The sequence below is a fragment of the Furipterus horrens genome, unplaced genomic scaffold (assembly GCF_987537825.1).
Source record: "Furipterus horrens unplaced genomic scaffold, mFurHor1.1.pri manual_scaffold_16, whole genome shotgun sequence".
NCBI classification, from domain to species: domain Eukaryota; kingdom Metazoa; phylum Chordata; class Mammalia; order Chiroptera; family Furipteridae; genus Furipterus; species Furipterus horrens.
The window spans coordinates 4,405,484-4,419,781 of NW_028327186.1; the positions used below are offsets into that span (position 1 = coordinate 4,405,484).

The window sequence follows — 14,298 nt, forward strand, 5'->3', positions numbered from 1 at the left end:
CTGCAGGGTAAACAGAGACGTGCTCGCTTTCAGTCTAGTTTCCTAAATGCTGAACCAGAACCACGGCCACCAAGACCTACTCCTGGGCACCCGCCCCCCTAGCCTATAAGCAATCTCGGCTGCCTGCCTGGAGGTGGGCTCCCGCTACCTGCAAAATTGAGACAATGGGAGTTCTAGTAGGACTGTGGTTTGCCAGAGGCAGAGGAGAACACCAGCGGTACCAAATTCACTAATTTCTTTCCTTACATTTGGGTTCTCTTTCACTAAGCGGGGTACGTATTGTTAAAGCAAACGCGGGGAACGTTCTGCTCATTTTTGTTTCAGTGGGGGTATTTTTCATCATCCATCCCCTCCTTCTTGTCTTCCTACTCTAATCTCTTTGCTCTGCAGCATTCAATGGCCACGTGGGTGTGGGCCACGTGGGTGTGAGCCACGAGAACTCCCCCAAAGGGTGCGGTTTGCTCTGGTGCTGCTGACTCAGGCCCCTCCAGCTGCTCCCTCCGGTTTTAAAGCTGGTCCTCCAATCTCATTTTTGCAGTGACCCCAGATTCTTATGCTAACCGTAACGATTTTGGCTGTGAATCTGATGTAAATCAATGCTGTGAATTTACTATTAAACGGAAGCTTAACTGATCAAATCCCAGCTCAGTTTTTGTTGTTGATTTAAAAGCATATGCCACATGGAAATGTTTGGGGGAAATCTCTTCACTGAAAACTGGCATACTAGACAGTTATACAAATAAAAGTACGTTTTGAATTAAATCCTACTTCAGAGCGTCAGTTTGACAGTAAATAAAAAGATGAAGATTTCCAAGATTGCTGTGGTTGAAAAGAGCTAAATTAGTAATATGTCTTTTAAAAACTAGTAGCAATATAATACTTGCTAATAAAACACTTAATCTCCCATCTGCCTTCCCAAATAAGTTAGTATTACACAGATGAAGACACTAAATCTGATAATTTTAAATACAATAGAAACAAAAAATCTTTTTGTTTAAAAACATATAAACTATATATAATAGATTACAGAGTGTTGGTAGGAATGTAATACCTTGGGGTCAGTGATTATGCACATCTGCATTTATGGATAAGAATTTTCATACTATACTAGGTGAAGAAAGTATGTATACTAAGATGCCGTTTAAGTAAACCCACATGTGAATTTGAGGATTCATGGAAAAGAGTGAAAAAGTACTCACCGAAAGGTGGAGGGATTCCTGGGATCATAAGCTTTTTCTTGATGCTTTTCTCTAGCCTGCAGTATCACTTTTGTAATCAGAAAGAGGCTATTTAATATGAATTACAAACTATAAAAAATTATATGGAGACTTCTTGCAGGAAGACTGGGACGACGGTCTATTCCTATAGTAAATTAAAAAGAACAGGTTTCCCCACTGAAGGTGGTCTACCAAGTGCCATTATGCATAATTGAATTACATAATCAATATACAGGAACCATTAGTAATAGCTCAAAATAAAATTTGCCTGGATTATTTCAAACAGTAAGGTCATACTAATAACATTACAAATAAATTTTATATTTTTCTCTTAAAACTTTTATAATCCCAAAGAACATACCCCTGAAGAGGGCAAGATATAACTACTGTTTTTTAATACAATTTTAAAGTCTTATATTTAATATATTAAATCCTATACCTTTATTTACAATCCAGCCATAGTTTTGGTCTAATGAATTGAACTGCATACCTACGAGGAAGGTATAATTGCTTGGCCCATATATCTAAGTTATTTTAACAGTTCCTGAAAATTATGAAAAGCCTTGAACTAAGGTATTTTTGGAATATCCAATAAAATAAACATCAAATATTTAATAATCATGAAAAGATAGGACCTTTAATAAATAATACCTCCCTGTACATTTTTGTTCTGGGTAAAGAATGGTACCAAACATGCAGCAAACTAGGAAAAAAGCCAACATGACTTCCTAGTACATTACAGAATTTTCCACTTGATTATATTTTCAAACCCATTCATTTCATGGTGTTTTACTTTCAGTGGGCTTTGGTCCTTGAGGGGACTTCATTCCACGGATTAAGTGAGTTGGAAGGCTCACGATCGGGACCTTTAAATCGCTGCACTGTGGCCTGACGCTGGTGTTAACCAGCGGGAACACACTCTGAAGCCAGATGAGTCTCAGCAGCTGCATCCATGGCTTCTGGGTGGGGTGTTGGTCTACCCCGAATAGTTTATTCACAGATACGTGAGGTACGGCGCACCACTGGCTTTGACTTTAAAACTGAAATATAATTCACATACCATCAAATTCACCCCTTTAAAAAGGATGCGATTCAGTGGGCAGGTAAGCAACAAGATCGCGCATTGCTATAGAATAACCACCCGGAAGCGCAACCATCACCACTAACCCCAGGCCATTTGCACCACCCCACAAAGAAGCCCCATAGTCATTAGCAGTTGTTACCCATCTTCTCCCCACCCCGACCCCTTGTCACCCAGTAATCTACTTTCTGCTTCTATGCATTTGCTTATTCTGGATATTTCATATAAATGGGATCATACAATATGAAGTCTTTTGTGTCCGGCTTTTATGATAATGTTTTCAAGGGTCATCCCCGTTGTAGCATGTGTGAGTGCTTTTTTCCTTTTAGGGCTGGTAATATTCCATCATGGTTCTCCCGCATTGTATGCAGCCATTCATCCACTGATGGGCATTTGAGTTGTTTCTACTCTTTGGTTACGATGGGTATAAACTTTTTTTTTTTTTTTTTTTTTTTTTGCATGGACATGTTTTCAATTCCCTTAGATACCTAGAAGTGGAATTGCTGGGTCATATGGCAACTTTAGGTTTACTCTTTTGAGGAAATGCCAATCTGTTTTCCCAAAACAGCTGAAGCAGCATTGTTTAGCTCCTACATCCCACCAGGAACTGGGTTCCTATTTCTCCATGTCCTTGTCAACACTTGTTATTGTCTGCTTTTTGTTTCGACTGAAGTGGTATCTCACTGACATTTTGATTGGCACCTCCCTAATGACAAATGATCCTGAGCACCTTTATATGGGTATGTAAATTAGTTTTTCATCCAGGTGTAAAGTCTTTCATCATTCTTTAAAAAAATATTGTTTCTGTCTCTTTCTCTCCTCCTCTTATGGGACCCCAGTTATGCATATGTTGGTACACTTGACGGTGTCCCAGGGATGTAAGGCCCTATTCATTTGTTTTTCATTCTTTTTCCTTTCTGTTCCTCAAATTCAATAATGTCCCTTGATCCACAGGCTTGTTGATTCTTTCTTCTGCCTCCTCAAACCTAACGCTGAGCCCCTCTCAGAAATTTCGCTTCAGTTATTGTATTTCAACTTCAGAGTTTATATATTTAAAAACAATTTCCCTCTCTTAATTTTTCTATTTGATGAGGCATCATTTTCATACTTCAGTTCTTTGAACATATTTAAAACAGCTCATTTAAAGTCACTGTCTAAAAAGTCCAATGTCTGGACTTTCTCAGGTACAGTTTATTGATTGCTTTTTCCCCTGTGTATGGGACATACGTTTTTGTTTCTTTGAATGTCTATAATTTTTTAGGAATATTGGATATTTTACATAATTATGGGGTAACTCTGGTAACTAGATTTACTTACTCCCTGGCCAAGGGTTTGGTACAGTTGCTGGTTTTTGTTTGTTTAGTGACTCATCTGAACTAATTCTGTAAAGTCTATATTTTTGGTAATGTATAGACACCGATGTCTTACTCAGGTAGTTTTGTGGTGAGTTAATAATTGGACAGGGATTTCCTCAAACACCTGAAACCAATAACTCTCCCAGTTTTTGCTGAGAGCTGTGTGCATGTTGGAACACCCTTCAGCACTCAGCCAGGGAGCTGACTGCTCTGCCTTCCGCTTGGGCAAATCCTCAAGGTCAGTGTAAGGTGAGAGCTTAGGTTGCGCTCAGGTCTTTCCTGATCAGGAGTACTGTCCCTGGCTTGCGAAAAGCCCCGTGCATATCTAAACGCCCAGGAAAGCTGGAGCTTTACAAAACCCCTACAAACATCTCACCCCTCAGCTTTTCCTTTGACATCTTTGGTCAGCCAGCTGTTGGCTCTGAGGGTTACTCAATGCTTTGGGCAGCCACAACCACCTTTGGTTTTTTTTTTTTTTTCAATCAACGTCCCTGTGAAAAAAGGCTTTTCACATTTGGTAAGCTCTGATCAGGCAAAATAAAGGCAGCCTCACAAGTGGGGTCTTCCAGGGAACCACCAGCCAAGTCAGATAATGAGAATTCTCTGGGAATAAGGATTTGAAAGAGCTCCCACCCCACTCACCCCTCCAGTGGCTCCTACCCTGCTGCTTCTACCTCGATTGTGGACTGTTGTTTTCAAGGATACGACAGAGCTGGACAAGGGCAGGAGGGAAGGAAACAGAGCAGTAAGCTTTGGGGTGTTTTGACTTGCCCTGGTTTTGCTAGTATCACGTATTCAATACCCTCTTATTTATTTATTTTAAACAAAATGAGTCTGGTTAAAATGATAAGGCTCCCACCATCGACATTTCTAAGCACCCACATGGTTCAAGCTCAGCTGTTCTATAAACAGCAGTAGCTGTAAGAACAACCAAATTGGATACAGTGTGAGTGTTAGAAAATGTCCGCACTCAACAAACCAATGTTGCCATCATTTTTCAGTAAGCAGACGCAGAGTTTTAGAAAATCCTTTCATTATATAGAAGGAGGAGCAGCAAGGGGGGGGGGGAGGAAGAGGAGAAAGGAGGAAGAGGAGGAGAAAGAAGAATGAGAAGAAGGAGGAGGAGAAGGAGGAAAAGAGGAGGAAGAGGAAGAGGAGGAGGAAAAAAGGAAAGAAAGAAAATCTTCCTTTATCATAGTCTCCAAATTGCTATTAAAAAACAAAGTCTGAATTCATTGACAGGGTTAGCAAGGATAGTCTACACTCTCCTGTAAGGTGTGTGGATAAAAAAACCTGGCCAACTTGGCAAGTCTCTTAATTACATATGCAAATGACCTCCAAATGCTTCACCTTTTCCCCAGCCACCATTGGGCCGCCTGCACTTCTCTGCCCCTGAAGGACAAGGGTCTATTGAGGCATGCTCCAAAGAGAACATCGCAGGCTGTTAAGCAACCTCCTTTCCTGACAGAGGACGACAGTCACTCACTCAGCTGTGATCGGTCCCTTTCCTAGGGACACTGATATCACTTCAGGTCTATCGGCTGATGAGATGGGGAATGACTTCCTGGGTAGAGACAGTGAGATTTGAGTAATTTTTAGAGAGTCATAGACCTATTCTCAAGAATACAGACTTTATAAAAATCCCCTCTGTTTAAGAGAAGGCAAAATATTCACTGAATTCCTGGAGAAATGTAGGAGAGCTTCATTAAGAGTAAACAAGAGTTGGTAGAAACCACAAAAATAATAAAAGCATAACAGAGTGTCCAGTTATGTAAGAACACATTTTAAAATAATCTTAAGAGAATGTGTTTACAAATCTGTGAAATGAATTTTCATCTTAATATTTAATTACATCTGGTTGTATTAGTGTTGGCCTAATTAGTAATTCATGTTTATAAATTAGCTGAGTAAAAATATTTGCATTTCTGAAGCAACATATTGTGTTTAAGCTTCTTATAGGAAAGATAAAAACATCTGATATTTTAATTCGGGAAACAGAAACCTAATTTTACCATTAATAATTTTTAAAACTAGCTTTGAACTTCTCCAGCGATTCCAAAATAAGGTATATATTTTAGGGAAAACTATATTCAAAGCCTCAGAAGCCAATTGGCATGGAAGCCTTTTTTCTTAGACTGTAGACATTGTAATTCGTAACGCAAAATGTGGAAGGAAAGCAAGATGTGCATTAAAGTGGTGAGAGCGTGAAGATTCGTAGTGAGAGCTGAGCATGTGGCCCAGAAATGCTGACCGCACACGTCACTTTGCAGAAGAGGAAGGCCAGGCAGCTGAGCCGCTCCTCGCTCTTCTCTGTTAAGCAGAGTGGACCCTCCACCAGCCAGAGCTCTTTTGTGTACTGATCATTTAAAAAAAAATTTTTTAAGTGTGCTCAAAATATATATTTTATTCACTGAAGAAGCAACATTTCATCTACACAACGTTATGCAATCTGGGATTTGGGTGTGATAACAATCAGGCGTCTTGAATAACATGGACAGGGCGACCTGCTTAAAATAGATGGCCTTTTACTCTGGCTCATAAGAAGGGCGATGCCTGACTGGCTGTTCTGGATATTAAAATTTACCATTAACCACCTCTCAGATTATTAATGTAAACTTACCTGAAGAGACTCTATTTTCCAAGTAACTTACTTTTTTTTTTTTGCATTATTATAACTGGGTGAAATATTTCTCTATGTAGCATAACTTAATTTAAAAAAACACACAATATAATAACTTTAGAATTTTTGGCAAAGTTCTGCACGTAATTCAAATACATAGCTTGTAGGCAAATTTTCTCCAGTCTCCAATAATTTTTATATAATATCAAAAGGTTAAGAACGAGTTCAGCAAATCCAGTACAAAATTTTTATAATGAACAGCACCAGGGAAGCCAAATTGTAAATCGCATTTCTCATCAATTAAGATGGGCGCTGTACCAATAGTTAAGGGTCAGGCTGCCCAGAGGTTTCCCACTGCTGGTGTTCAATGCACACTGTTTATAATAGGTACGGGGCGGGGGTGGGGAATGCTTGGATTATGTCTTTGTAAAATTTCAAATAAGTTGCCCTGGCTGGTGTGGCTCAGTTAGTTGGAGCATCATCCTGTACACTGAAAGGTTGAGGGTTCGATTCCTGGTCAGGGCACATACCTAGGCTGTTGGGTTCGATCCCCAGTTGGGGCACATACAGGAGGCAACCGATTGATGTTTCTCTCTCTCTCTTTCTCTCCACCTCCCTTCTTCAGTCTCTAAAAGCAATGAAAACATGTCTTCGGGTGAGGATTAAAACCTTTTCATATCCTTACACCAATGAGAATCCTTAATGTCAGGTTAGCACATTTCATTTTAAGACATGATGGTAGAGAGTGAAATAGAAAGATGCTGCAATATATTTACAGGCACTTAAATGACAGGCGACAGCCGCTTAGGCCTGGATCACATGTGGCAAGGTTCGTGCCACGTTTTTCACCTGCCAACCTATAGATATGTGGAGGTTACGCTACAACTTCAATTATTTGAAGAGGATGAAAGAGCTGTGATATTCTGGTGGAGGGCTTCAGATTCTATTGTACTGCAAGCCTTTGAAGGCTCAGCAGGCTGAGCCATGAAAGGGATGAGCGGAAGGAAGAGCAGTGGAAATGCAGCGGGAACATACATAACGTTCAGCCTTCACCATTCTACGTGGACAGTCTGCTTTCCGGGCAGCGGGGGGCGTGACTGTGAAAAGATCACACGTCTGTCAGTAACTAGGAAGGGTTTTTAGCAGTTAGAGCCTCGCGTTACAGATTTAGGGCAGCCGACAACATTCCATGAACCAAATTTGAGACAAGTCTGAAATTTTTTGAAATGAATTTTCCTACCATGTAAACCTTCTTGGTTTTCCCCTGCCCATCCTGCCTTAGAGAAAACACTGTCTAGTTAAAATAGGTAAAAATATAAAAGAACCATCACTTCACAGCCATCAGGTGAACACAGGGCAATAAAGCAACAGTAAAATGCCACCCTTTCAAAGGAGGGGCAAGTAAGCGGCTCTTCCACTAAGATCCTGTCTTCTGTCAGAGTGTAATCTCAGACTTTCCATTCGCGGCCTTTCTGCAAAAGTCCAAGGCTGAACTTGGACCTGCTTTTCCCGTATCTTCACAGGGGTATCTGGACGATGGTGTGTTAAGTACATAAGAAATCTAGGGTCACAATGAAGATAACCTAACACACCAGCTGTTTAAACAAATGTGCACAAGCGGTATTCAGAATCCCTCTGCTAAAACCTAGTAGCAGAAGTAGCTGAAGGCTGTTTTTCACATGTCACACAAATATTTCACTCACTATAAATTTAATGATAAGCCCAACTGACAAAAAACACGGTAGGTCATATTTTGATGTGTTTTTCTCCTCCTTTCTCCTTAGCCAGAAAATGTTTAGATCCAGGGAGAAAAGAATCAGATCTTTTAAAGCCTTACATATTCCTCAAACTCTTCTCGCATAAAAACATCTTATCGGGAAATCAAACATTTCAAAAAGTTATTTTTCAGTAAATAGCCTTTCAAAATAGGAGCGTTACTTTATTTATAATCTACATTTTTATTTTTAAAACCCCTCACAAAAGTCTCTTAATACGGTGCAAAACTTATAAACAAGGTTGTGACTTTTCAGAGGGGGCATGCTAGGGCCGTGAGGAACCCTCACCAACTCACGAACAGCCCCGATGCCTACTGTTCGATACTATTGAGGCCTGGGGTTTGCATCCATTTGTTAGAAACATGGAGAATAACGTCTGGGTGAATTTATTCCCCGGGGGAAGAAAGAGAAAATCAGAAGTATCATTGACTTATACGTATTCAAAGGTTAACTTGCCGATGCGACCGAATTATAGTTCTTCAGGGAACTGAAACTCGCTTTAAGTTAGATTCAGGGGAGACACGTCAAACTAAACGGTTTGCGTATGAGACACTTGCAAGAAAGAAAAACACATGCGACAAAGGGTCCTTCATTGGGGGAGGATATATTCCAGCTCGGGGGGAGGGTGAAGGCATTTCAGCTCTGAAGCTCAGTCATCACACTTGCAGGGAGCTGTGCAGGCCCCTTGCATTGAACAGGACAGGATGTGAGGGTCTGTCTGGCCTGGCCGGACTCTCCCGTCCTTCTGTCGCACGCACAGCGGGTGACGTGCAGGCGACTTCGCCGTCAAGCTGGAAGTGCTCCTGAGGCTCCTGAGTGTTGATCAGCTCAGTAGGTCGAAAGTCTGCAGACACTGGGTGGAGCAGCAGTAAGCCACAAAGCTAACCGTCGTCCTCCTGGAAGAGGAAGGAGGGGGGAGAGAAGACCACTGTGAGTCCAAGATTCGAGTCTCAGGATTCTTCCCATCAGACAGCCGCTTTCTTTGTTAAAATGAAGGATTAGGTATGGTCAACACAGTACATGGCAGAAATGTAAATTTCCTTTTAAAATGGAGCCCTGCAATCAGGTGAGGTGTGTGTGTGCTCATTTTATTAGCAGTTTTCAGATGACATAATATCCCTCGGTTCCCTGCAAACAAGCAAACAAACAAACAAAAACAAGCTTTCTTCATGTTACGGTCTGAATTCTGCTTACTAGAACCAATAGTGTAATGAAAGAATTTCAAACATATTATAAAATTCATGTAACAGAAAACCTCACAAATTTTTCTAGAACACACACTCATACACCCCAAAGAACTTAAAAAACATATTTTAGGGAATTTATCCTACAAATATATTCACAGAAATTGCTTGTAAAGGTAATTTCAGAATCTGAATAAAGAGTTCAAGGGTCCTCTTCCCAGCAAAAACAGTACTAAAGGGAAACTTTTAGCACTAAACATATGTATTAGAAAGAAAAAATGCTCAAAAATCAATAACCTACGTTTTCACCAGGAAATTGGAGAATAAAGAGCAATTTAAGTCTAAAGCAAGTAAAAATCATAAGAGTATATTCTCTGTCCATTATGAAATCAAACTAGAAATCAATAACAGAAAGACCACAGGAAAAGCTCCAAATGTGAAAAATAAACAAGACAGTTCTTTGACCTTTTCTAACCCATTGGTCAAATGACCATTTTCCCATGGGTTAAAGAGGCAGTCTCAAAGGATAAAATCTTACATGAAAGAATGGAAATAAAAGTTATAACAAATCAAAAGATTCTGACATCAAGTGGGAATTATTCTGGGTCTATAAGGCAGGTTCGGTATTTGAAAATCAATGCCATCTACTGTATCAACAGGTTAATTAAGAAAAACTTAAACAGTATCAATGGACTCAGAAAAAGCATTTCACAAACTACAGCATCTATTCTTGCTAAAAACTGTCATCAACTAGGAATAGAGGGGATCATTTTCAATTTAATAAAGAGAATCTATAAAAACTCTTGCTAACATCATACTTTTAGTGATATCTACTTTAACCTCCTCTGTCAACATAGTACTGGAAGTTCTAACCACTGCAATAAAGCAAGAAAAAGAAATAATAGCCATGCAGATTGAAAAGGAAGAAGTAAAACTATCCCTACTTTCAGATGGCATAACATGACTGCACAGAAAATGCCAAGGAATCTACAAAAATACTCCTCACCTATTAACCAAATTCAGCAAGGTTGAATAAGATCAAAAATTTTAAATCACCCATTTTTCCATATACTAATAATGAATACATGGAAAGTGAAATTTAAAACTAGTATAAGATAATTTACAATCACACAAAGAAAGTGAAATACAGGGGTATCAACTTAACATTTAAGGATCTGTATGCTGAAAATAATTAAATGCTGATGAAAAAAATAAAGGAATACCTAAATAAATAGAGAGACATATGTGGTCATGCATGGGAAGACTCAACACAATTGTTTTCAAATTGATCTATGGATTTAATGCTATTCTTAGCAAATTCAGCATAAGAGTTTTTGGAGAAAAAGTTAAGCTTATTTTAAAAATTATATGGAAAAGCAGAGACCCTAGAATAGTTAAAACAATCCTGAAAGAGAAGAATAAAGCAGAGGCATCGCTTTACCTGATGCATAACTACAATACATAATCAAGACAGTTTGGTATTGACTGAGAGACAGACACAGATCAATGGAATGGAAGAAAGAGCACTGAAGAACATCTTCAGGACGCTGGGGTAGAAAAAGATTTCTTAGGACCCCAAAAGCACTATCTATAAAATTAAAGTGGAAAATTTCACTTGATCAAAATTAAAACCATCTGCTTTGCAAATGACACTTGTTAGAAAAAGGAAAGGGAAGCATCACTTTTGAACTTTTTCTTAACTCAGGAAATTATATACATTTTAAGTTATTAGATACTTTGTATTCCCTTAATTTAAAAAAATTAGTTTTTGCTTATAACTCTAATTCAGATAATTTGCTACACCAGAATGCATATCTTTTTATCCATCACAATTGAAAGAAAAATGACCTGAAATGATCTTAAATGGCAAGTGTATTATTGAGGATCAGCTAACTAATCTTCACTGTTTTATAATTATGTCAAGCAAAAAGCATTCATAGAAGTGATATATTTCATACTACAACAACTGAATTTTTAAAAATAAAAGTTCTAAGCAAAAGAATCCAACTCTACAGAGATGTGGAATTTTTATTCACTGAAGCATAATGCCCACTGGATCATCATTAACGTCCTATGATACACACTCAAGGGGGTCGGGTGGGTAACCTGGAGGTGTTGTATCTGTGCAACCAATAAATACCAAGTCTGTGTACTATTCACTTTTGGGAGGCTCATCTAATTAACATGTTGTATCTGCCTGTTGCATTTAAGTTGTCACAGGTATACAAATAAGTTTACTGCCTTAAGAATAGATTTGTGTTGGGTAGCTCCTTAAAAATGCTAGAACTGTGGCACTACAGACATGATAGTTTTAGGGGAGATACCCTGAACTAAGAGATCAGCTGTACAGTCAGGAGAGAGATGCTCATAAATTCTCCAAGGAACATCAGACATGACACTTGCTGCTTTAGAATCTGAGCATATTTATAAGCCAGGCAGAAGAAAGAGCATTTCAGCTTACTTTTAAAATAAAGAAATACCACTATTCTAAAAAAATAAATAAATCGCAACGCTGTTGGCAGATATTGGAGCCCACAAAAATCATAAGAAATGTGGTATTTTCTTTGCAAATGTGTTTCCTGATTAGAAACAAAAAGCGTATCCTTGACTCATACAGAAATTCAAGCCAAAGAAAAATAATATTTATTAGACAGAGTTGGTCAGATAAAAACCCAAGCCTGTGCACATATTAATTTATGGTAGACTCATCTAATAACATATTGTATCTGCTCGTTACATTTATGTTAACTGTTTGTCATGAGAAGACTCTGTGTGCAGAACCAGATCCTTAAATATTACACACTTGCTTCTTTACTTGATCAGCCCCTGTCCTGGAAATTCGGGAGTGAGAAGTGTATGGTGAAGGAAGTATCAGGTGGTTTGGTCAGAGCTTAACCCCCCAGTACATAGGACAGAGTCGGGCACATAGCAGATGGCCAATACATAATTGTTGAATGATACAATGAAGAAGAAACAGCTAAGAACAATTTACTGAAATCTGTTGAATAATATTTTTAAATATTTTAGAAACACTTAAAAACATATTGCAAAGCTACAGTAAACAGAACAGTATGGTACTGGCCTAAAGGCAGATTACAGACCAATGGGACAGAATAGAGAGCCTAGAAATATCTACACACACACATACACACACACACACACACACAGAGTTAACTGATCTTCCACAAGGAAGCCAAGAGTACACAACAGAAGAAGGATGATCTCTTCGACAAATGATATGGGGAAAACTGGGTATCCACATGCAGAGGATGAAACTGGACAGACAGACATACATGGAGGGAAGGTGATGTGAAGAAACAAAGAGAGACGGTGGCCACATACAACACGGACCCTTCCCTCGCAGCCCTCAGCAGGAACCTGTCCTGCCAACATTGTGACTTCAGGCTTCAGCTTTCAGAGCTGTGCGACAATAGTTGCTTAAGTCACCTGGTTTTGTGCTATTCTGTTGCGGGCTCTCTAGCAAACTAATATAATGCCCTTGAAAAGCCTTTGGTGGCCTCATTTCCTACCGGGACATGCAGCACTTGTGAGACTCATACACGCATGGGGAAAGCCAGATACGTGTTATAATGATAAATAATCCTCTAAGTTGATGTTCTTCATTTTAATAAATGAACACTAAGACTTGGGAATAAAAATATGCTATCCCTGGAAGGACCAAAAGTTATCAATATATACCAATCATTCTTCACTGCTATAGATATTTGAAGGTTTGTGTATTTATTATTTATGTAAAAATACAGATACAGTAATTTCTTTTTACTTCACTCTGTATTAAATTCAGGTTGGAACTAACACTTGTATGGGACTTGGTATTTTAGAAGAATATTCAATATGTTCTTTTAAAATAATACCAGATGTCCACATTAATTTAGACATTGACTGATACAGTGTATTCTTTTATGATGAGCGATGCAAACTGAACTAAATATATTAGAAAACTTAAAAAATAAGATTCGCAATGCCTTTTAGACTTTCTGACATTAAAAATATTGATTTTACTTTCAGCAATAAGCTACTGAGATTCAAGTATTTGGTTTTCAGTTACCAAAAAACTACTTTAAAGACTATGGTAAGAAACTGAAGTCAATGCTTTTAATACAATCTCCATAGCAACACGGGAAGGAGCAAAGTCTGGTGGACCAAATGAAAGCCACAAACTCTCCATTTCAGACCCTGGCATTAACTCATCACAGAAAGCCATGTTTATATCTTGGCCTGTTATGTCTGCTATAAACACAGGCATTTCTGGCTTCACTCAACAGAATGGCACTGCCTAAGACCTGTGTACTTGATATATGGTTTTCATTAAACTGATACTATTATATTTATGCTCTGAAGCAATATGAGATTATTCACACCAAATTTCTAGAAATCAGAAATAAGTAGAAGTGGAGTGCACAAATCCTAAGTAAGTTCCCCAAATTTCCTATAAAGATAACACAAAAATGACGTCTTTTAAAGGACCTCGTTTACTTTCACAGGTTAATTACCATGATAAAAAGAAAGTTTACCAGATCGGAAGTGGGAGAGGAAGAAGAGGGCAAAGGAAGGGAAAGGCTCTCATTAAGGAACTAGTATAAATGACCCAGGGATATGGACACCAGGGTGGGGACTGATTGTAGGAGGGGGGGAGGGGCAGGGGAGAACAACAGGGGAAATATGGGACAACTGTAATAGAACAACAATAAAAAAATTAAAAAAAGAAAGTTTATATTTTAAATAAGTATTTAGAATTTTATCAACTACTAAGAGTACATCCTGACCATAATGAATCATTTTCATTTTCATATTTTTGGTAAAATTTTCTGTAGGAAATTGTGCAGTAACAATGCATTAGGATTTTACTATAGCTTAATGAATTGGTTGATTTTCCTATGGTGATATCTTATTAATAAAGAAATACTATTCCTAATACTAATATTTGCTAAATACACACTAAGTTTTTAAAAAGTCCGAGACTAGATTTTGGGTGGTAAGCACACAATGCAGTAGACAGATGGTATATTATAGAATTGTAGACTTGAAACTTATATAATCTTATT

General features: G+C 38.4%; 1 protein-coding gene across 1 annotated transcript in view; it reads right to left on the reverse strand.

Annotated features, from left to right (window-relative positions):
• Positions 1-8,636: 8,636 nt before the first annotated feature.
• Positions 8,637-14,298, reverse strand: part of LRRC28 (leucine rich repeat containing 28) — a 66,950-nt gene continuing 61,288 nt past the window's right edge. The window contains exon 10 of the mRNA XM_090263738.1: positions 8,637-8,944. Within this exon, the coding sequence (XP_090119864.1) occupies positions 8,872-8,944 (73 nt within the window). The 3' untranslated portion in view covers positions 8,637-8,871. The remainder of the gene's footprint in view (positions 8,945-14,298) is intronic.